At 48.1% G+C, this 24,236-nt stretch overlaps 1 protein-coding gene across 2 annotated transcripts in view; it reads right to left on the reverse strand.

Annotated features, from left to right (window-relative positions):
* Nucleotides 1-24,236, reverse strand: part of LOC125537025 (mediator of RNA polymerase II transcription subunit 14-like) — a 41,401-nt gene that overhangs the window by 15,055 nt on the left and 2,110 nt on the right. For both annotated transcript variants that reach the window (XM_048700310.1, XM_048700309.1), the window contains exons 2-4: nt 17,938-19,017; nt 17,559-17,656; nt 15,575-15,749 (exon numbers count right to left, since the gene is read on the reverse strand). In XM_048700310.1, coding sequence (XP_048556267.1) covers nt 15,575-15,749; nt 17,559-17,656; nt 17,938-19,017 — 1,353 coding nt within the window. The remainder of the gene's footprint in view (nt 1-15,574; nt 15,750-17,558; nt 17,657-17,937; nt 19,018-24,236) is intronic.

Below are 24,236 nucleotides of genomic sequence, written 5' to 3' on the forward strand. Positions count from 1 at the left end.
GTCAATCGAGCTCTATTTTTGCTATATCATGAATCCTGGCAGATTGTTGACATGATTAGCGATTTTGCTGAGGATGTTGCTATTGATCCGTGCATGCTATGTTGTTGTTCTTGCCATGTCTAGCTTCTATGCTATGTATTCTTGATGGGTGTATGCTTAGTTTGTCATGACATGCTCTGTAGTGAGTGCTTCGAGCTCGTAAACATGCCTACTCGTTAACTGATTTGCATGCTCCAGTTTTTCACTAAGTCTGGAATCTGTTTATGTTTTTGCCATATTCACATGCTTGCAATTGTATTTTCTGATCCCTTTTGGCTCAAGGTCACTAAGGGACTTTTGTTAAGTGCTTTGAGTAGCTTCATGCCATGCCTTGCTTTGTCATGTTAAGTTCCTGTAGCATGTAGTTTTCATGCTCTAAAGTGTGCTTCCTGATGTTAAATTCCAGACTTGTGTTAATTTCACTGAGTCTGAAACCTGTTATCATTTGCACTTTTGCCATGCTTGTTTAAACCTGTTAATGGATGAATTAGCCGTAGCTCAGTGTTCATATTTTGTCAAGCATCATGAGGGGATCCCTGTCATGTATTTTGTTGTCATGTTTGAGTGCTGTAGCATACTTATCTTGATGCATTTAGATGGCTACTTGCTGATTATCGCAGACCGGTGTCATATTTGTTTTGCTTGCCATTTTCAAACTGTGCATCCGATTCCGGTGATCTTTATATCGATTTCAACCGAAATCACCTCACCTTTCCAGTGGCACTCTTGAATTTCCAAGTTGAGGCCAGGTTCAATCATTCTTTGTCAAATCTTGCATACGCATCACATATCGCATCCCGCATAGCATATCATGTTTGCATCATGTTGTTTGAGCATTGCACGTGGTTGATTGTGTTCCGTTTGCTTGTTGTTCTTGTTTGGGTAGAGCCGGAAGACGATTTCGTGAACGAGGAGCCCGTTGAGTTCGCTTACGAGGATCAAGTCAACTCTGACAACTTTGCAGGCAAGATGATCATACCCTCGAAATCACTTCTATCTTTGCTTGCTAGATGCTCGCTCTTTTACTATGTCTATGCTACGATGCCTACCACTTGCTTATCATGCCTTCCAAATTGCCATGTCAAACCTCTAACCCACCATGTCCTAGCAAACCGTTGTTTGGCTATGTTACCGCTTTACTCAACCCCTCTTATAGCGTTGCTAGTTGCAGGTGAAGATTGGAGATCGTTCCTTGTTGGAACATTGTTTATTGTTGCGATATCACCATATTATCTTGTTTATCTTAATGAATCTATATACTTGGTAAAGGGTGGAAGGCTCGGCCTTATGCCTAGTGTTTTGTTCCACTCTTGCCACCCTACTTTCCGTCATATCGGTGTTATGTTCCCGGATTTTGCGTTCCTTACGCGGTTGGGTTATAATGGGAATCCCTTGACAGTTCGCCTTGAATAAAACTCCTCCAGCAATGCCCAACCTTGGTTTTACCATTTGCCACCTAATCTCTTTTTCCCTTGGGTTTCCGGAGCCCAAGGGTCATCTTTATTTAAACCCTCCTGGGCCAGTGCTCCTCTGAGTGTTGGTCCGACTGAGCTGTCTGCGGGCCCACCTCGGGAAAACTTGAGGGTTGGTTTTACTCGTAGCTAGTCTCATCTGAGTGTGCCCTGAGAACGAGATATGTGCAGCTCCTATCAGGATTTGTCGGCACATTCGGGCGGTGTTGCTGGACTTGTTTTACCATTATCAAGGATGTCTTGTAAAACCAAGATGCCGAGTCTGATCGGAATGTCTCGGGAGAAGGAATATCCTTCGTTGACCGTGAGAGCTTGTGATGGGCTAAGTTGGGACTCCCCTGCAGGGTTTTGAACTTTCGAAAGCCGTGCCCGCGGTTATGGGCAGATGAGAATTTGTTAATGTCCGGTTGTAGATAACATGAAACTTAACTTAATTAAAATGAATCAACCGCGTGTGTAACCGTGATGGTCTCTTTTCGGCGGAGTCCGGGAAGTGAACACGGTGTTGGAGTAATGCTTGACGTAGGTTGTTCTAGGATCACTTCTTGATCATAGTTCTTCGTCCGTGTGTTGCCTTCTCTTCTCGCTCTCTTTTGCGAATAGGTTAGCCACCATATATGCTAGTCGCTTGCTGCAGTTCCACATCATACCTTACCTTACCTATAAGCTTAAATAGTCTTGATCGCAAGGGTGCGAGATTGCTGAGTCCCCGTGACTCACAGTTTACTTCCAAAACCAGATGCAGGGACCGATGATACCGTTCCAGACGATGCGCTTGAGCTCAAGTGGGAGTTCGATGAAGACTCTCGTCGTTATTATGTGTCTTTCCCAGATGATAAGTAGTGGTGCCCAGTTGAGGCGATCGGGGACCGTGTCACATGTGGGGGGTGATCTTTTATTTTGGTACCGTAGTCGGACCATGAGTGTATTGGATGATTGTAATGTTATTCATGTATTTGTGTGACGTGGCGAGTGTAAGCCAACTATGTACTTTTTCCTCTTTTATCTATTTACATGGGTTGTTGTGAAGATTACCTTACTTACGACATTGCTTTCAATGCGGTTATGCCTCTAAGTCGTGCTTCGACACGTAGGAGATATAGCCGCATCGAGGGCGTTACAGTAACGCCCCGGATGTAACTTCCATAATTGTAACTCCAACTCTTCTCATTTCCGGCTATGTGATATGATATTTTCCTTTGTGGTTGGGTTTTTGTCTTCGTTTTGCATTTTGTTCATGTCATCATTTCATCTCATGTCATCATGTGCATCTCATTTGCATTCGTGTTCGTCTCATGCATCCGGTCATTTTCCCCGTTGTCCGTTTCGCGATCTGACACTCCCACATGCACCCGTTGCACCTCTCAGATCTCGTTTTGTGAGCGGGAGAAAAACGTTCTCGGAGTGGGTCGAGATTTGTCGAGTGGCCTTGGTACATTACTGGTAGGCCGCCTGTCAAATTCCATTCCATTTGGAGGTCGTTTGATGCCCCAACGGTTAACCGGGTAACCGCAAAAGCCTCTCTCTTTGCAGCCTAGCACACCTCCAAAACAACCAACTAGCCCATCTAAACCCCCTCCATGCTCTCCGTCGTTGGATCACGATCGTGTGGGCGAAAACCGCACCTCATTTGGACTCTCCTAGCTCCCCCTACCTATATATATGCCTCTCCCCCCAAAAATCATGATCAAACCCTAGCTCCACCTCCTTCGTGCTGCCGGACATGTCTGCGACTCCTCCGTGCCGTCGGACGTGTCCGCGACGGCACCCGCGGCCACTCCTGAGCCGCCACGTGGCCTCCGCCACCGCCCACCGCCGCCGGCCCACTCGGCCCGCGGGAGGCCCTCCCCGGCCCACGCCCGCCGCCGCCCGTCTTCAACCGCGCCGGCCAAGCTCCGCCGCTTCGCCCCGACGCCGGCAAGCTCCGCCACCCGGCTCCGGCGCCGCCCTTCCTCGCGGATCCGGCGGCCCCAAGGCCAGATCCGCCCTGCCTCGATGTCCGCGCCCGTCCCCGGCCACCTCATCGCCGATCTCCCACCTCACCGGAGCTCAAGCCGAGCCGCCACCGTTGACCGATCTCCGGCCGACCTCGAGACCCGTGCAACCCTAGATCTGAGGTTGACCCCTTGTTTTTTCTCTAAGTCCCGAAATGCTCACATTATGTGCCCATGTTCATCATGTCATATCTCCATGCTCATAGCTCCGATTTGCGCATATGATATATCGAAATGTTCGTCTCGTGATGCTCTTCATGTTAATGCCATTTGCATGCATGTTACTGTCCATATTGATGCCCTAATCTTCGTTGCAAAAGTGTTGTATGATATTGTCTGCTGGAATTCAACATAACTTGCCGATTTGTCATTTTCGTTACATTTTGTGTGTGCATCCTATGAGCATGATGTCTACATGTTTTAGAAGCACCTCCATGCCATCTTTACAGTGGTGCAAGCCTTGTATTTTTATGAGCTCTGTGATGACTAGCACACGCATGCAAAGTAGGCTTCATGATATTGCTGATTTCAGACACTTAGTAATTTTGCTAAGTCCTTTTCCTGTTACATTTTGTTGTTATGTAAACTTGTCGCCCCAAGTAGATCCATGCATATTTTAATGTAGTTCAGTAAGAGTGTTTTGAAGATGTGGTTATGCTCTATCGATTCATGCCTCTGGTTGCAATTATGGAGTACTCTAGCTTGTCATTACCATGCTCTACTTTTGCTAAATATTGTTGCTGGCAAATTGTTAACATGAAGTTCATTTTTGCCATATGTTTTGCTAGTGCTCCATGCACCCTATGAACTTGCTCTTGCCATGTTTAGCTTCATAATTGTGTCTTCTTACTGATGGTTACCTTGTGATGCCATGAAATGCATTGTGGTGAGTGGCATGAGCTTGTAAAGTTGCTATCATGAATCTGTTTCTGCCATGCTCTGTTTTTCTTCCAAGTCTGAAACTGATCATATCTTTTGCCATGTTTGCATGGGTGCTACCATATTTTTCATACATCTTTGGTTAAAGTTCAGTAAGGGAATTTTCATCTTTGCCTTTAGTACTAGCATGTCATGCCTTTGTTTGCCATGATATGTTCCTGTAGCATGTTGTTTGCTAGCTCTAAATATTGCTACCTGATGTTGCTTATGCCATGTTTAGTATTTTCAGCAAGTCTGTGAAGCTGTTATCATTCACATTTTTACCATGCTATTTTAGGCTTGTTCTAGTGAGTTCTAGAAGGAGCTCAGTGTCCATGATTTATAGAGCTTCCCGTGTACTTTATGGCCATGTGCTTTGTTGCTATGTTGGAGTGTTGGAGTATAGTTTCTTGTTGCATCCTAAGTGCTATGATGCTGTTAAGCGCAGTTTTGCATCGTTCTTATTTTGCTTGTCATTTGCAAACCGTGCATCCATTTCCAGTGATCCTTATATCGTTTTCGACCGAAATCACCCCATCTTTCCAGCGGCATTCTTGGTTTGCCAAGTTGATGCCTTTGATCATCATTTCCCCTTCCGGAGTACCCATGTGTATTGCACATCATAACTTGCATTCCATGCCATGTCTTGCATCATGTTGCTTGTGCATTGCACCGTGATTGATTGTTGTTCCGTTGTTTGTGTTCTTGCTTTGGGTAGAGCCAGAAGACGAGTACGTGAACAAGGAATCTGTTGAGTACGTTTACGAGGAGCAAGCTTTCGACAACTCTGAGAACTCTACAGGCAAGATGATCATTACCCTCGATATCACTTCTATCTTTGCTTGCTAGTTGTTTGTTCTATCGCCATGTCGCGCTACCTACCACTTGTTTATCATGCCTCTCATATTACCATGTCAAGCCTCTAACCCACCTTCCTAGCAAACCGTTGTTTGGCTAAGTTACTGCTTTTGCTCAGCCCCTCTTATGTTGGAACCGAGGATCGACGAACGATCAGACAAGAACACGAAGAGACGAAATTTTGCCGGGCAACAAACGCCCTCCCCCGGCGACGAACGCCGGGGCCTTTTTCTCTCTAGTTTTCAACTCGGCTCAGCTTACAACAGGCAGCAGTATAGAGGTATTTAAGTCCCGGCGCACTCACACACATGGCGCAGCCCACCCCTCCTACTCACGCGCGTGCACGACCTGCATGCCCGGCCGCCAGCGCTGACTTGTTAGGAAATATGCAACTTGTATTCCCATGAGGCCATAGGCCGATATATATACATGTACAGGTGTGGAACATATGCAGGAAACCCCTTATACAACGGGATAAATACAAAGGGGTACATGACTTATATTATAACTCTAACACCCCCCCTCAAACTCATGGTGGATGAACAACACTGAGTTTGGAGAGATAAAAGCCATGTTGTGCTCTAGTCTGGGCCTTCGTCAGGAAATCCGCCAACTGTAACTCAGAAGGCACATACTGAAGAGCAATAACCTGATCCTGCACACCAGCGCGCACATAGAAAGCATCAACACCAATATGCTTGGTGAGCTCATGCTTCACAGGATCGCGCGCAATGCTAATAGCACCTGTACTGTCAGATAAGAGCAGAGTCGGTGTAGTGACAGAAACACCAAAATCCTGAAGTAACCACCGTAACCAAGTCACCTCTGCCGTCAAAAGAGCCATTGCTCGCAACTCAGCCTCGGCACTCGAACGGGAGACTGCAATCTGTTTCTTCGTCTTCCAGGCAATGAGAGAACCACCAAGAAAAACACAGTAAGCAGAAAGTGAACGGTGATCTGAGGGATCACTAGCCCACGTAGCATCCGAATAGGCCTGAAGCTGTAAAGAACTAGAGCGAGGAAAGAATAGACGGTGAGAGATCGTGCCCCGAAGATATCGAAGAACACGAAGGAGATGACTATAGTGAACCGATGTGGGAGCAGAGACGAACTGACTCAGAATATGAACCGGATAAGAGATGTCTGGACGAGTGACAGCTAGATAGACAAGACTGCCAACAAGATGACGATAACGCGTCGGGTCAGGGAGAGGATCACCATCAGTAGCACGGAGGTGAAGATTGAGCTCCATAGGAGTCTCAACAATGCGCTCGTCAGTAAGAGCAGCACGAGCAAGAAGATCCTGGATATACTTTTCCTGGGATATAAAAAAGCCATCAGAGGTAGAAGAGACTTCAATCCCAAGAAAGTAGCGAAGAGGTCCAAGATCAGACATAAGAAACTGCTCACTAAGACGAGCCTTTACAAAGGCAATATACTCAGGGTCGTCGCCAGTGATGATCATGTCATCAACATAGAGAAGAAGAAGAGTCCGACCACGAGTGGAAATGTGGACAAACAACGCTGGATCATGATCACTCGCTGAAAAACCAGCGGCAGTCACCACAGAGGCAAAACGCTCAAACCAGGCACGAGGGGCTTGCTTAAGGCCATAGAGAGAGCGACGAAGACGACAGACCATGCCATCAGGAATAGAATACCCAGGTGGGGGCTGCATGTATACCTCCTCACGCAGCTCACCATTAAGAAAGGCATTCTTAACATCAAGCTGAGAAACAGACCAATGACGAATAGAGGCCACAGCGAGAAGTGTGCGGATAGTGGTCATATGGGCCACAGGAGCAAATGTCTCATCGTAATCACGACCATGCTCCTGCTGAAAACCACGAGCCACAAGACGAGCTTTGTAACGCTCAAGAGAACCATCAGAGCGAGTCTTAACCTTGTAGACCCACTTACAAGTGATGGGACGAACACCGGGAGGAAGAGAAACAAGATCCCACGTGCCGGTACGCTCAAGAGCAGCAAGCTCCTCTGCCATCGCAAACTGCCATTCAGGATGAACAAGAGCATCGCGATAAGACGTAGGCTCGAGTATAGCCGAAAGAGCATATCGACTAGGAGAATAGCGGTCAGGGGGAGGGCGAGGCCGAGCCCGAAGACCATAAGGCGGCTGGGATGAGGAGGACGACGCACCAGAAGTAGATGGCACGTCAGTGGATTTATCTAGAACACGTGGACGACGAGTATAATGAAAAGGAAAGGAGGGAAGAGGTGGAATCACTGGAGGTGGAGACGGGGAATGTAGCGAGGACGAAGGTGGAGAAGGGGAAGGTATCGGTGATGAAGGTGGAGATGGGAAATGTGGCGGTGATGAAGATGGAGAAGAATCTGTAGGAGAGGATGGCGTCGGATCTGCAACAGCAGGACGAGGAATAGGCATACTGGGCACAGAGGGAGGTGTGTCAGGAAAAGTGAGGAAAGAGATATCCTCCACTGAATAGGTTGAGGAAGATGGACGCGGGTAGAAAGGACGAGACTCATCAAAAGTTACATCCCGAGAAATACGCATCCGACGACCGATAGGATCCCAACAACGATAGCCCTTATGCTCATCACTATAGCCTAAGAAGACACACTCAACAGACTGAGCGGACAGTTTGGTGCGTTCACGAGGGGCTAGAAGAACATAGCAAACACAACCAAACAAACGAAGCGCCGAGTAATCAGGAGAACGATCAAAGAGACGCTCGAAAGGAACGCCACCCTGCAAAGCAGTGGAAGGCTGAAGGTTGATGAGATATGTGGAAGTGGAAACAGCCTCGGCCCAAAAATGAGGTGGAAGAGAGGCGGCGATCATCAACGCACGAGCCGTCTCAAGAAGGTGACGATGCTTGCGCTCAGCCACGCCATTCTGAGCATGAGCACCAGGACAAGAGAACTGAGCAAGAGTACCTTGCTCGGCAAGAACTCCACGCAACATCTTGGAGATATACTCTCCAGCAGAGTCAGCACGGAACACACGAATAGGCGTAGAGAACTGAGTGTGGACCATGGCAGCAAAATGCTTATAGATAGATAAGACCTCACTACGAGAAGACATAAAATATATCCATGTGTGCCGAGAGAAATCATCTATGAAGATAATATAGTAGCGATGACCTCCCTTCGAGGAAAAGGGAGCTGGACCCCAGACATCAGAGTGAACAAGGTCAAAAGGATGCTGAGACACAGTGTCGCTGTGAGGATAAGGTAACTGGACCTGTTTACCAAGCCGACAGCCCTGACAGTCTAAAGACACACCGCCGGAGACGGATCCAAGAAGACCACGTCGAACTAAGGATGAGAGACGAGAGCCACATAGGTGACCAAGGCGATGATGCCACTGCTGAAAAGAGCTGGTAGACAAGGCAACAGAGGAGGAGAGACTGGCGGCAGCAGCAGCGGACGGAAGATGAAGCCAGTCAAGCTCCCAGAGACCCTGAGAGTCACGACGTCGAGGACCGGCACCAAGGAGAGTACCAGTATGGCGGTCCAGAACGGAACAAGAGTCAAAGTCGAGAATGACACGACAACCAGAGTCAACAATTTGTCCACCAGAAATGAGCTGCATGGTAAGTCGGGGAACATGAGCAACATCAGGAACATGAAAAGAAGAAGTGCTAAGAATGCCTCGGCCAATAACCGGGAGAGAGGTACCATCAGCAGTAAGAACATGAACAGGAGAATCGAGAGGTCGAGTAGAGGACAGAGTGGATGAATCATGAGTCATATGAAAAGATGCTCCAGTATCAAGAATCCACGGAGATGTACCTGCTTGTGTAGAAGGTGGTCTCACAATGCCAGAAGAGTCAGCAGCAGAACCAGCAGAACCTGTCGATGGAGAACCGGAGGATGGAGCTAGCAGGCATCGAACTCGCACAATCTCTTGCTCGGTCAGGGGCGCAACTGAAGAGGTCGACGTAGATGCGCCCGACAACAGAGAGTCTGAGGCAACCAGCAGGGCGCGAAGTCGCGCAATCTCCTCCTCAGTGAAGTACACAGCTGAAGTAGTCGACGCAGTAGCACCGGGAGCACCGGGAGAGAAGCGGCCACCACCACCTGTGGAAGCCGCTAGATGTGGCGGTGTAGCATGACCAGTAGTATCCACACAGGCCGGTGGAGGAGACGAGGCCGTATGTAGACAAGCGCCAATCGTCAATGGAAGACGCCTGTGCGAGGCGGAGTCGACGGAACCATATGCACCAGCACTACCAGTGAAAGTCGCGAGAGGAGTCGACGTAGAGCGACGGTCACCATGTGCAGAGGTCGGGAGAAGAGTCGCGGAGGATTGACCAACACAACAGGCAGAAGATGCCGTAGCGGACGACGTCACAGGCTGACGAGCACCAAGCACCGAGGAAAAGCGCATATGCGAGACAGGATCAGGGTAGGGTACGCTTTCCAAAATCAGCGGACAGTGTGGAGAGGAAATTGTACCCGGCGACATGATGCTTCCTTTTTTTTCTTCTTTTTTTTCTTTTTTTTTTATCAGAAGGCAACCAGTCAAACAGCCAACACAGCGGCCGAGCAAATCAGATCGGAATCAGTAGGCGGCGGCGGAGCAGAATCAAGTGGGGGAGGCTAGTGCACCACGTCACGGGCCTTCACGGGAGGAAGATGGTGCAGCAGCCGCATGTGAACAAGCACACATTGGGATGAGACTTGTACATGCACACGTCAGGTTCAGGCGGGCCGTCACAGGCCAACAGCGAGCGGCCAGATTAGTCTGCCCGACCTTGCAGTCCACGTGGCGGCTGTGGCATCCAGAAGAAGCAGCGCCCCAGCGCGTGCTGAGGAAGCCGGCGGGCGTGGATGCTTCAGGCCGGGGCGGCGGATCAGGACCTGGCGTGGATGGATGGGTAAGATTCCACCGGAGCAGAATAGGAGAGGAAGCAGCAGCGGCTGTCCGGAGAGAAGGAAACGGAAACGGCCGTGCACGACGGGATCGAGCACGAGTTGCGGCGTGCGAAAAAAAAAACCCTAGGGCTCTAATACCATGTTAGGAAATATGCAACTTGTATTCCCATGAGGCCATAGGCCGATATATATACATGTACAGGTGTGGAACATATGCAGGAAACCCCTTATACAACGGAATAAATACAAAGGGGTACATGACTTATATTATAACTCTAACAGACTACACGCACACTGCGGCCGCTCCAACAGATCACAAACAGCCATCAACTGCACCGCAACTCACGTATGCATGCACGGCCGTCTAGCTAGCTCACACGACACATACACCTAACGTGGTTCACTCTAACATACTCCCCCTAAACCACGATCTTGCCGTCGCCGGAGTTGTTGCAGCTCCCGTTATTGTCGTCGTCACGGCCGTGATCCAGCCCGCGGGCCCGACCCGGCGCACCGACGCCGGTCGCACCGCCACAGACCCGACCTGGCGCACTGACGCCGGTCGCACCATGCTCCGTCACGACCCCGGCGACATACGTCAGGCTCCTTCTCTGCCGGCGACACACGTCTGGCATCCCTCTGGGCCCCGCACGTCTCACGCGCACCCGACGAGCCCGACCGCACCATTGCGTCCCGCACGTCCCGCGCGCACCTGACGCGCCCGACGAGCCCGACTGCACCAGTGAGTCCTGCACGCCCCGCGCGAATCCGTCGCGCTCGACGAGCCCGACCACACACGCCTATACCGCGGTCCCGCCGCGCCTGACACACCCGGCGCGCGCCCATACACGCGCCCGACGCGTCCGACGCTGGCGCCGCGGCTTATTCCGGCCAGCACTCACCCCCTAAGTCGTGGCCTCGCCGCACAGCATGCCGACAGGGCCCTGGCTCGTTGTCATCGCCTCGTCGCCATGTACGCCTCCGTTGTGTCTCCGGCACAAGCCACCGCTCGCTGCCACTGCAGCAGCCCGCAGTCCCGTGCGCTGCCATGCCGCATCTCCGTGCCACGCGCCTCCACGGTTGTCGCCCCGAGCCATCGCGACCTCTGCGCCACCACACAGGTCCTTCGCGTCCTCCTCGTCTCCACAACCGCCGTGCCCTTCGCGCGCACGACATCACACCGCACAGCCGTGGACTCACTGCGCGTTGCCGTCGCCACGTGCTCGCCGTGCGCCGCAGCCGATGCCTCTATGTCGGCCGCGCACGCCGCGCTCGCTGCAGACGCCACCGCGCGACACGGCCGCCCCTCGAACCTTGTGGCTCTGAATACCAATTGTTGGAACCAAGGATCGACGAACGGTCAGACAAGAACACGAAGAGACGAAATTTTGCCAGGCAACAAACGCCCTCCCCCGGCGACGAACGCCGGGGCCTTTTTCTCTCTAGTTTTCAACTCGGCTCAGCTTACAACAGGCAGCAGTATAGAGGTATTTAAGTCCCGGCGCACTCACACACATGGCGCAGCCCACCCCTCCTACTCACGCGCGTGCACGACCTCCATGCCCGGCCGCCCGCGCTGACTACGCGCACACTACGGCCGCTCCAACAGATCACAAACGGCCATCAACTGCACCGCAACTCACGTATGCATGCACAGCCATCTAGCTAGCTCACACGACACATACACCTAACGTGGTTTACAATATCTTATAGTGTTGCTAGTTGCAGGTGCCTTGCAGGATGTTCCATGTTGGAACATGGATATGTTGGGATATCACAATATCTCTTATTTAATTAATGCATCTATATACTTGGCAAAAGGTGGAAGGCTTGGCCTTTTGCTCGGTGTTTTATTTCACTCTTGCCGCCTTAGTTTCCGTCATACCGGTGTTATGTTCCTTGATTTTGCGTTTCTTATGCGGTTGGGGTTATGGGACCCCCTTGACAGTTCGCTTTGGAATGAAACTCCTCCAGCAAGGCCCAACCTTGGTTTTAACATTTGCCTAATAACAACCTAAATTTTTTTCCTAGGGAGTAATTAACCCGAGGATCATCTTTATTCAACCCCCCCCCCCGGGCCAGTGCTCCTCTGAGTGTTGGTCCGAATCGGACAGCTTGCGGGGCCACCTCGGGGAAACTTGAGGGTTGATTTTACTCGTAGCTTGTCCCATCCGGTGTGCCCTGAGAACGAGATATGTGCAGCTCCTATCGGGATTTGTCGACGCATCGGGCGGTCTTGCTGGTCTTGTTTTGTCATCATCGAAATGTCTTGTAACCGGGATTCCGAGACTGGTCGGGTCTTTCTAGGAGAAGGAATATCCTTTGTTGATCGTGAGAGCTTGTAATGGGCTAAGTTGGGACACCCCTGCAGGGTATAAACTTTCGAGAGCCGTGTCCACGGTTATGTGGCAGATGGGAATTTGTTAATATCCGGTTGTAGAGAACTTGACACTTGACTTAATTAAAATGCATCAACCGTGTGTGTAGCCGTGATGGTCTCTTCACGGCGGTGTCCGGGAAGTGAACACGGTTGGTTTATGTATGAACGTAAGTAGTTCAGGATCACTTCTTGATCACTTCTAGCTTCACGTCCGTTGCGTAGTTTCTCTTCTTACTCTTGTACTCGTATGTTAGCCACCATATTTGCTTAGCGCTTGCTGCAACTCCACCTCATTACCACATCCTACCCATAAGCTTAAATAGTCTTGATCTCGTGGGTTTTGAGATTGCTGAGTCCTTGTGACTCACAGATACTACCAAACAGTTACAGGTGCCGATGATACCAGTGCAAGTGATGCTACCGAACTCAAATGAGAGTTCGACGAGGACCTTGACCGTTACTACGTGTCTTTTCCTGATGATTAGTAGTGGTGCCCAGTTGGGACGATTGGGGATCTAGGATTTGGGGTTATCTTCTTTTCATTTGGATTGTCGTAGCCGGACTATGAGTGTACTCTGATGATGTATGAATTATTTTATCATTGTGTGACGTGGCGATTATAAGCCAACTATCTATTTATCCCTTTCTTGTTCATTACATGGGATTGTGTGAAGATGACTCTTCTTGCGACAAAACCAACATGTGGTTATGCCTCTAAGTCGTGCCTCGACACGTGGGAGATATAGCCGCATCTTGGGCGTTACAATAAAGCTAAGGCTTTTCCCTGTGGTCAAGTTGGTGCTAGTAATTAAAACTCAAATGCATAGTACAAGGACATATATCACTAGAATAACGTAGGTAATACCAAGAAGACATCTTCTCTTCACATGTGACATGTTCCCTTATGCATGGAACTTTGAGCAAAATGGCTCATAAGCTTGAACTTTATAGCTTAATTTAAGTTGACACATTGCATTTAGACCAGGTATATATTAACCTCAGTTGCAGCTTGCACCAAGTTTTTGAATGCTAAAAACTTTGGACAAGTGAGTTCAAACAAATAGTACGGTTCAGTCCAAGAAAGAAATAACCGGACCAACCGAGTAGGTCAGGCCTTGTGTCAGGTGATAAATCCATACCACTTCACTCCACTCTTCCACCTCACTCCTGACTAATGATTTGGTTCCGTGATTACAAAATAAAAATACTTTGGTTACAGATATTTGTCTGTGTGGATTGGCAACTCCTCGGCGTCGATACTTCATTGGCAAAAAGGTCCAACAAGAAAAATAGTATTGGTGAGGCGGCCACGGCCAGACTCCCCAGTGACAAGGCACAACCAGACTCAGCTTGGAGACGGATAAAATGGAATGGCAGTGATTTTCCCTCCTGTCGATGGTGACAGAGAAGGGTTCAAGACGACGTTGTGAGCTCGGGTGTTGCAGAATCAAGACATAAGTGTGATGTCAGTGTAATTGGGCTCCAGATGTCAACATTAAGGATCCTGGACGTGCGAAACAGGGAAGCCAAGGGTACCAAAGATCAGCCATGTTCGTATGTGGTGTCAGCACACTGCCAACGTAGATGGTTCTTCAACAGAAAAAAAAAAAAACAAAATTCTGTTGAAAGAATGAGCATGGTTAGGAGGAGGGTGCTAGGATGGTGTAGAACCCTTCAGTTCAAGAATGGCTCGCCGGAGACAAAGAATTACAACAGAGCTGTTAGGGAAGAAGAGGGCAGCTCAGGTCCTCAGAGCTTTTGAGTGGCACCAAGAAACAGGGATGGCAGATATCTCTCCAGAGTCCAGATGTAGTCCAAATCGTGGCCAATGGGACAGCATCACCATAACCCATGTCAGATCCTAGAACGATTCAGACATGTATTTGTGGAAGAATTTGGGAATTGACAGAGTATATGCTAGTATAGAGACCAAACAGAGGGCCGATTTATCTATTATAGCTAGATGTATCAGAGTTTAGTCATTCAGGCAAACTGGGAATTCAACGATAGCCACACCCCGGCAACTTATATAGGCTTCAGTTTACACCTGCCACTGCGGTAAAAGTGAAAGAGGTAAACAGTCCTTGCAGTCGATGAGTGTGTGGGCCCTGGACTCATTCTTTCACTCTGCGCAGGGTCGAGTGACAAATCCTTGCGAGGAGCGAGATGGAACATTGGATCAAGCCGAAGGGTTTTCAAATAAGTTAGAAATGTAACAGTTAACTCAAGAAGCGTTGTAGTAGGGCGCTAACAACCCAATACCACCATCCAAGCCCTTGTAGATCTGGGGAGAGTGGCTGACACCCTAGCTTCTTCAGTTCTGAGATGGCGAAAGGCAGAAGCAAAGGAAGTCGTCGATGACCGAGTGGGGGTGTGTGGGCCCTGGACTCGTTCTTTCACTCTGCACACGGTCACCAAGCCATTGTGTCTCACGCTCTTCAGTAGCCACAAGCAGAGGGATTGCTTAAGTCGATCTGGTGTTGCTAGACCATGCAGTGCAGAGGGTGAGGATGAGGAGAGGAGGGGAAGGGGCTAGCGCAAGGGGTGTTGGCGTGGCAACTGACTCTGGGCCTAAGTCAGTGAACCGGCCCAATTTCATTATACCTGGTCCAAGTTGTGACATTGGCCCAACTGAACTTACGTGGCAGATTCTCTAAAACTTGGTGCCAGCTGCAACTGGTGTCAAATTACTTTGCAGTTACTCCTTTGATCTACATTATGACAGTTCACATTATTCAGATTGGCTTCATACCAAGCACGGGTTACTGTTTTTTTACATGAAAATGGTTAATGCAAGACCAAGTATGATCAATTAATTGCATGAGAATTCTTTTATTGGCTATTGTAGTTACCAAGCAAATCATTGTTCAATCAAAGTAAGGTTTTGGTTTTAGGTTCATCGTGAACAAGACGACGTATTGCTGTTTCATGTCGTAGTATATCTAAGCTCCTAGATTTTTCCAGTATTCAATGAGATCTTTGCAAGAAATAAATTCAAGAGCTGATTGCAACACAACAGAAGATAAAGACAGCAAGTTGAGCAAACTGATAACCTTCAGGCCCAAAAACCTTCCTGTCGCAGCAAACAACTGAAGGATGCTTCTGGTCTTTAAGCTCATGAAGACCTCAGTGGGTGTTATGCTCCGTTTATTAAGGGCTTCTTCAGAGTCTAATGCCGCAGAAGGTGGTAATATATTTTTTGGTGATTGCAGGAGGAAGCCGCCACTCCTATTGTAGAAAGAAATAAGGTATAAATTTAGGAAGTAAAGGGGACTGAGCTGGAACAAATATAGGGGGGGTTATCTTATCATTCTGCATGCTTTGTAACATATGGGATAGAGGTCTTACCGTCTTACACACCCATATTCTAGGGTCAAACTTTAACTAGAACTCAAAATCAATCCATCTCCTAAACATCCCCTAAGGAGGTACTTTTTTTCCTTCATGATAACCGACTTGTTGAAGCCTATTTAAGGGGAAAAAATAATCGTGCACGACTCTCATTCCTAGAATTGATGGAAGACTTAGAAATTAGAATAGAAATAACTCACTATAATACACTCTTGAATTTTATTGGAATCTATATTGTGGAACATGCAGGAAGATAGGGCTTTTACCATGAATTAAAAGGATCACTCCCTCCGTCCAAAAATATTAGGCCCGCACGCTTTCTAATATGTTCAGCAATGTGTGGATTACATGACAAAAACAATTGATACCATTGGGCTCTTATTAGAAAACTTTTTGATGGTGTCAAGTTTGTACATATGAAGTAATGCAGAGTTGAACTAATAGTCGGTCAAAGTTAAATATTGAAAAACACTTGCATCATTGCCAGTCTACTTGACAGATATAACCATAGTTGTCATGGTATCACCTAGGAATTCATTTGCCTGCCAACCAACACCTAGGTAAAGCACTCGTCGCCGCCGAACTTACCGGTTCTGCCATCCCACGACGCTCAATGTACGTGAGGTGTGTGTGTGCCTTGATCATCATGCTCATGCCATCCCATGAGCTGGTCAAGACACACACCTAAATAGCTAACTAACAACCCCAACGAGATCAGCCAGGGCGTGGACATGCACACGCTGCATGGCTGTTTATTTAGCTAACAGTACAGCTAAACGAGCTAGCTACTAACGGGCAGCAGGATTACAAACTCAACAGACATGCAGCTGCAGTTGCACGCGGCCGGTAGACATGCAGTTGCACACGGCTGGCGGGCGTGTAACTGCCGTTGTGTGCGGCCGATGGAAATACACTAGTGCGCGACTGATGGACAAACAGTAGCGCGTAGCCGATGGACATGCAACTGCAGTTGCACACCGGTTCGCGGGCGTGTAACTGTACTTGCTTGCAGACGGTGGACATGCAACTGTAGTTGGTGCCGGTGCACGAGCATGAAACTGAAGTTGCGCGCGGCCGACTAAATACTGAGAAAGCAAAGACAGGATTCTCACATAGAAGACAATAGGAAGTCACTATAATACCTATACTGCCAGAGAGTTTATGACTCTGTTAGTTGTTTTATAAGTACCAAGAGTCCATGACCATGGAATAAATATTCTTTAAAAGAATAAACTTGTTTTCCATGACCATGGAATAAATATTCTTTAAAAGAATAAACTTGTTTTAGTGTGTATGTGGATAGCCTAGCCCTTTCCATAAGTTCGGGCTTTTGGTTGCGTTGGCTAGTGCATGAAGCTTAACATGGTATCAGGGTCTAAGGTCATGAGTTCAAGTCCTGGCTTTCACAATTTATCCAAAAATTACTGTTCCCCCCTTTGTGTCCACATATAGGCCTCTTGAGCCATACCTCTGAGTCTATTCACGTGTTGACTTCCCACGTCACACGTGAGATGGGGTGTCAAAGTGTATATGTGGATTGCCTAGCCCTTTCCAGTAGTTCGGACTTTTGGTTGCGTTGGCTAGTGCGTGAAGCTTAACAAAGCTGACACTAAATAACTTGTGGATATTAAGGACAAGAAAGTAAGGATGAAGCATCAACCATGCAAAAGGTAAATAACAACGGACCTGATATTTATTCCCAGGTGAATATACGATTTTCCATATGCCCTAACCTGAAGCACTTCATTTGTACAACAATTCTTGAAGCCCCTTCTATCCACTCTCTGTGCAATTTATGAACAGAGACAAAGCACTAAAAATCAGAACTAAGCAGGGAAGCAGGCAAACAAAAAAATGCCCACAAGCGAAAGAACTTCAGAAGTGATTATGCACAAGTCTTAGCTCGAGCAAATATAAGAAAATAAAGAGTTCAGTGAAGTTGCATTTTCAGTAATGGACTGGTATGAAGAAAATTTATGAATCCTGCTTTGGCAAGTGCAAATCAGTAAGGTATCCCAAACATAAGGAAATCCACAATCCTAAACATAGTGGTTTATATCAGCACCTTTTGCAGGACGTCCATATGAACTTCTTTCCGTTTCAGGACAACATCAGTTGGGGATAGAGAAATCCGAGTATTTTTTTTCAACTCCCTCTGAATTTCCAGAAGACGTGTGTGTCTATTGCAAGCAATTGCTTTCAAAATGATTGCCTCAACATCAATGCAACTAAGATCAAGAGAAAGATCAGCTTCTTTATCTGTAAGTGGATCCAATACAAATGAACTGTGCTGACACTTTATCTGCATATCTTGCAGTGCCTCAACTTTAATAAATGGAGATGAATCAGATTCTGCTGACCCACTGTTTCTTTCATCCAGCCAATAATTTATTTTCAAACCAGGTATCCTGAACCCACTTGAATCGAGCTCTCCATCTTGACCAAGCTGCGTTGGAGCATTATTCCCACCTTGTCCTGCACTTCTATGACTATCCGAGACAAGTTCAGATTTTATTGCCTCTTTCCATCTACCTTGTCGTAGAACATTAGTCTGTCTAATTACGGTATCCATAACAAAAGAGATGCATAGCTCATGGAGAATTGTATACAAAATTGTGAGGGGATTGTCAGCCACAGCCATTCTCCGTTCGATGTCATCACCCAGAACATACCTTCTTGTCTCTTCAAGCTTAATAGGCCCGGTGTTCTCACCAACAAGTAACTCAATATGCAATATCCTCCACAGCGAGAAGTGCCCACGGTAACCTAACGTAAGGAGTACTTTGAATTCGCCATCTACCTGTACATTGGCTATTCCATCAGTCACCGAAACCTCAGACATTTCTTTAGGAACTAGGGTTTCAAGTAATTTTGCCCGCACAAGGGTGCTTAATTTCTTCAATGTAGGCTTCCGCTCATCTTGAAAAAGTGTATTCTGAGTACCTATTTCCTCTACAGATTTAGGCAATCTCCTATAGCTCCCTGTATGTATGACTTCTATCGCAGATGAAACATCAAAAATGGGAGCACGAGCTTGCTGCAATCCTTCATGCATAAAGAATAGTGAATCGCCTGTTTGGGTGAAGCAAGTTTCATGGCTGGAGAGAGTTGACGCAAGTTGCTGGCAGTAATGAAGCAAGGGCACCTGCAGAAGATCAAAAGCAATATTCTCTATCACAAAATTCCAGATACATATTTTGATGGCCCGAATATGATAATGAAGGGGAAAACTTAGTTTTGAAATACATTCTTTGTTGAGTAGCTAAGGAATTAAGGTAGATTGTAGCCTGTCAGAGCAAATACATTACACAATGATAAAATACTTTAAAGTTCGCATTTTGGGTTTTCTTTACGACTTCAGTACGCACCTCTTCAGCATGAATTTTGCATACATAGAATCTCTAAATGAAGTTTGGTCCTTTGCTCCATCAAAAACGGTTTTAAAGATGACGACAGTTTCGCACACGTGGATGCCCAATCAGCACAAAAGAGAAGCAAAAATTTCAAAAAAAAAGGGGGGAGAAAATTAGGAGAAAAAAACTGTAGTCTCCTTTCTAGAAAACTCGACTAGTTTAAGGAGAAGTTGGGGGGCAGCAGAACAAAATATTCAGAAAATCCAGAAACAAATATGAAATTTTGTTTTTTTAACTGAAATTTTATTTTGAAGGTATGTTTGGTTGATTCCACAACATGCCCTACCAAATTTTTGCCAACCATTGGCTAGATATTCTTTGACCCTTAGTTTGCCTATTTGGCAATAATTGTGAAGGCAATGTCAGGAGGGTGGGCAAGTTCTCATAGGCAACCAACCAAGTAAGAGCCAAGATGTCATAGGCTGTCAAGATTTTGGTAGGGAAATTTGGGCACCAGAAAATACACTAGAAACAGTCTTTACGATTAAGATATAAAAGACATTGAGGAAAAAGGAAGAAAATTAAAAAGAATAAAGAGGAGATAACAGGAACATTTGAAAAACAGGAATCTTTCAGCCAAGTGCCTGTTAAGGAGTATTAGTATTGGTCTAGGAGTCCTTATTAGTCTATGTTTAGTTTCCTTACACCTCAAGTCATGTGTAATATACATATGCCCCTTGGGCCTTCAATAAAGATAAGTTGCTTTCCTAACAGTGCCAAAGTTATGGGAAAATGTGTGGATTTTGAAGATGAAGAATGTTTTGAACGAGAGCCTCCATAACGTTAAAGAATTATGTGGTTGAATATTTCTGATTATTACGAGACTTCTTAAGTTCCCTTGAATTTTTAGTAACTTCACTGGAATGTTTAAGTTCTTTCCCTAAATTTTTATCTCTGATTTTAAAAAAAATTCCCCATGTCACGTGCTTGGGAACAGCGGGCTGGGACATGGAGCATAAGAGGTAGTCGTGAGATACCGGTGGCCGGGGACGGTAGTCCTGGACCCGTGGCGGCAGCAAGGGTTAGAGGGGCGCACGGTGCAGAAGCAAGTGGTAAGATACTAAGATTAACTTTTCTGCTTGCTTTATTGCTCAAGTGGGGTGCTGTAAATAGACAGTTACAACTGAAGAAACAGACTTGGACTCTAATTGGAATTGGATCCGGTCGGCGGGGTAACCTTTTCAGGACTAAACCTTTCCGACTTACGAACCGGACTCCTACTCTAACTCTAGATGGACTCGGCAAGCACTAGACTCGGACAAGAACTAGGGCAGTCCTGCACAGCATGGCCCTTGCGCCTTTCACCCTCGGTCGGGCGACCAGTCCGAGCCGGTTGGATGAAGCTGCTCCGTCTTGTTGCGCTGGCACATGGTGCAGACACGCATGTAGTTTTGGGGCGCCATCCGAGCCTGGGGAAGGTAAAAATCCCGGCGAAGGCGATGCAGTGACTTCTGAAAGCCCTCATGCCCCAAGTCATGGGCAGCAGCCAACACGTTGGCCAATAGTGGAGACGTGGGTGGCACATATGGCCGGTGTTTAAATTGTTACAGTATGTGGATTGCACTAGCTCTTTCCATTACTTCGGACTTCTGGTTGCGTTGGCTAGTGGATGAAGTCCTGACTTTCGCAATTTATTAAAAATTGCTGGCAACCCCCCCCCCCCCCCCCCCCCCCCCCCCCGTGTCCACGTAGTGGCCTCTTGAGTCATACGTGAGTTCCACCGTGAACGGTATGGTAAAATCGGGGAGTTGGAAGACTGGTGCAGTGATGAGGGCGGTCTTCAGGGCATCGAGGCGCAGCCCCGTCCTCGGACCATAACAAACCCTCCTTTAGAAGTGTGAGAGGTGTCGTGGTGACACCAAATTCACGGATGAACTTCCGGTAGTAGTCTACTAGTCCCAGGAAGCTGTGCACCACATGGACTGTTCGTGGAACCAGTCAGTCGACGACTGTGAGTATCTTGTCACTGTCCATGGTGATGCCGTCGGCGGAGATGACATGGCCGAGGTATGTCACCGACTCCTCGCCAAAGGAACATTTGGAGCGCTTGAGTTAAAGTTGATGTGCCCTCAAAGCCTCCCAGACAAGCTTGACATGACGAAGATGGTCCTACCAGGAGGTGTTGCAGATGAAAATGTCATCAAAAATACAAGCACAAATCGGCGTAAGAAGGAACGAGGCACATCGTTCATCAAAGCTTGGAATATCGCGGGGCATTGGTTAGACCGAATGCCATCACCATGAACTCGAAGAGGCTTTCATGTGTGCGGACCGTTGTCTTGTGGATATACCTTGGAGCCATGCGTACTTGATGGTAGCCGAAGCGAAGATCCAGCTTCATGAAGAAGTGAGCACCCTTCTGCTCGGCCAAAAGATCGTCGATGACGGGAATGGAGAACTTGTCCTTGATGGTGACGCTATTGAGTCCCAGATTGTCGACGCAAAATCGCCAAGTACCCTCATGCTTCTTCACCAGGAGCACCGGTGAGGAGAAAGATGATGAGCTACGGCGGATGTGGACACGTTCTCGGCACACTGCTTCTCAAGCTCATCCTTCTGGATGGCCGGCTATTGGTATGGTCGCATGGCCACCTATTGAGATCCGGACAACAATCGTATGCGGTAGTCGTGTGCACGATATGGAGGAAGCCCTTTCGGCTCAGCGAAGGTGTCTGCGAAGGAGGCCAAGAGGCCATCCAGGAGCTTCCTTGTCGATTGTGATGGCGGCATGCCGGGAAAGGCCAGGAGGCCATCTAGGAGCTTCCTTGTCAATGGTGATGGTGACATGTCGGAGAAGGCCCCAACAAATGATGTGGTCGCCGTTGGCGACCGTGACACGGAGGCGGCACCCATCCAAGAAGGGTGCTCCGACAAAAGCGGCGAGATCCTCGTTGATGAAGTTATGGGTGCTGCCGGAGTCGATCAAAGCAACGAGCTTGCAACCGCCGATGCGCACGGCGACCTGCATGGTATCGCTTGTAGGAATACCGGTGACAGCTAGGAGGGAGATCTGGATGTCCTTGCAATGTTCATCAGAGTTGTCGTCATTGTTGGCAGACCGGATGTGGAAGAGGCATTTGCAATGATGCCGTGGACGAACTTCTCAATGCAGTTGAAGCATAGACCCTTAGGACACCGACCATCCATCTCAACATCAGTGAGCTTCTTAGGCAAGTGCCAGCGCTAAGCCGGTGGCGTCAAACGGCACTGGCCCGAACCCAACTGCGAGCGCGGCTGGCAAACCGAACAAGCATGCATGGCCGCCGCCGCTTTTGAGACATTATGGAGGACCTCGAAGGAGACAGCCAGATCCATGGTTGCTTCAAAGAGGTCGGCTTCGTCGTCTCGACCTGCATCTTCATAGACTCGTCCAGGTTGTTGGTTAAGATGTGCAACTCCCCAGTGTCATGGATTGGAGGAACGCGAGTCTGGTGCTTGAGGAAGCACTTGGTGTGCTCTGCTACCATGCAGGAACGGCAAACCGAGATTAACTCGCCGAAGGGATTGGCTTGTGTTGATGGTCTGAAGTGGTTCGAATGAATTGTAAAACTCTCCCCACGACAGCCGACCGATCTTCTCCTCCAAGTGGTTGTACCACAGCACGATGATGACAATGAGGTGGTAGGAAGCCAGCCATGTCTTTCTAACTTGTGTGCACTAGCCGAGGAAGAACAGATTGCATCTGATCAGCCATGGACATGGATCACTCTCCCCAACAAATTTGGAAAAATCAATCTTGTAGAGGTGCGGAGCTTGCTCACATTTGTCCGTTAGGGCAGCCATTGGCAACACCTTGGATTTTTTTTGTGGCCGGCGGTGGAATGACGTTGGTGCCGCTGAGGAGCTGCGTCGAGCTGCCCTGCTCGAGGCGAAGGAGAACGAGGTGTTGGGCATGTTGTTGCTGCAATGTCTCAGTGATTCGATCCTAGACCGATTTTAGCGTTGCAGAGAGTTGCTGTAGCACCATGTCGAGCTTAGCGCGGTCGGTGACTTGGAAGTCGCCTATGAGGCTATTGGAGAGTGGCAACCACACCTTCGTGGTCTTCGCATTGCTTGGCGATGATGTCTTCGAGGGTGTTGGGTGGTGGCGGCGGCGGCCATGGCGCCGGAGGCTGACTCATAGTTGTCGTCGGGATCGTAGATGAATCTGATACCAAATTGTCACATGCTTGGGAATCAGCAGGCTGGGAGGTGGAGCATAGGGGGTAGTAGTGAGATACTGGTGGCCAAGGACGATAGTCCCAACGACCCGTGGCGGCAGCAAGGGTGAGAGGGACACACGGTGACGGAACTTAAACCGGGAGGTCTCAAGGTAGGGGATCCTAAGCTAGATGTCTTGGAACAAGGGTAACAGAGACACGGGGATTTTACCCATCATGTTCGGCCTCTCCGAGGAGATAATATCCTATGTCCTGCTCGTGTTTATTGCTTTGGAGTGTGTACAGGGTACAGGTAAACTACCACGAGATTGTAACTTGTCTTAACTTGTGTTCTATTAACTAACCCAGCCCTGGCTTATATAAGATACTTGGGTCCTAGGATTACAAGAGCCCTAGTCGGCTACGTCGGTGGAGAGGAGAGTCCTCCATGGATACGAAATCCTTGTCTTGAACATCAAGGCTTCCAGAGTCTTCATGTATCTCGCCAAGGGATACTCAGCCCGGCCCACCAGACCGGGAGTCGACATGGTGAGTCCCCTTATCCGGGACACCGTCAAACGACGCAGGAGCAAGAGTTGAGAAAATAGATCAACTTTTCTGCTTGCTTTCTTCTTCATGTGAGGGCGGCTATAAATAGCCAATTACAGTTGAAGAAACGGACTTGGACTCTAACTGGAATTGGATCCGGCCAGCAGGGTGGCCTTCTTTGGGACTAAACCTTTCCAACTTAGGAACCAGACTCCTACTCTAACTCTAGATGGACTCAGCAAGCACTAGACTACACGAACTAG

The sequence above is a fragment of the Triticum urartu genome, chromosome 2, assembly GCF_003073215.2.
Source record: "Triticum urartu cultivar G1812 chromosome 2, Tu2.1, whole genome shotgun sequence".
Lineage (NCBI taxonomy): Eukaryota > Viridiplantae > Streptophyta > Magnoliopsida > Poales > Poaceae > Triticum > Triticum urartu.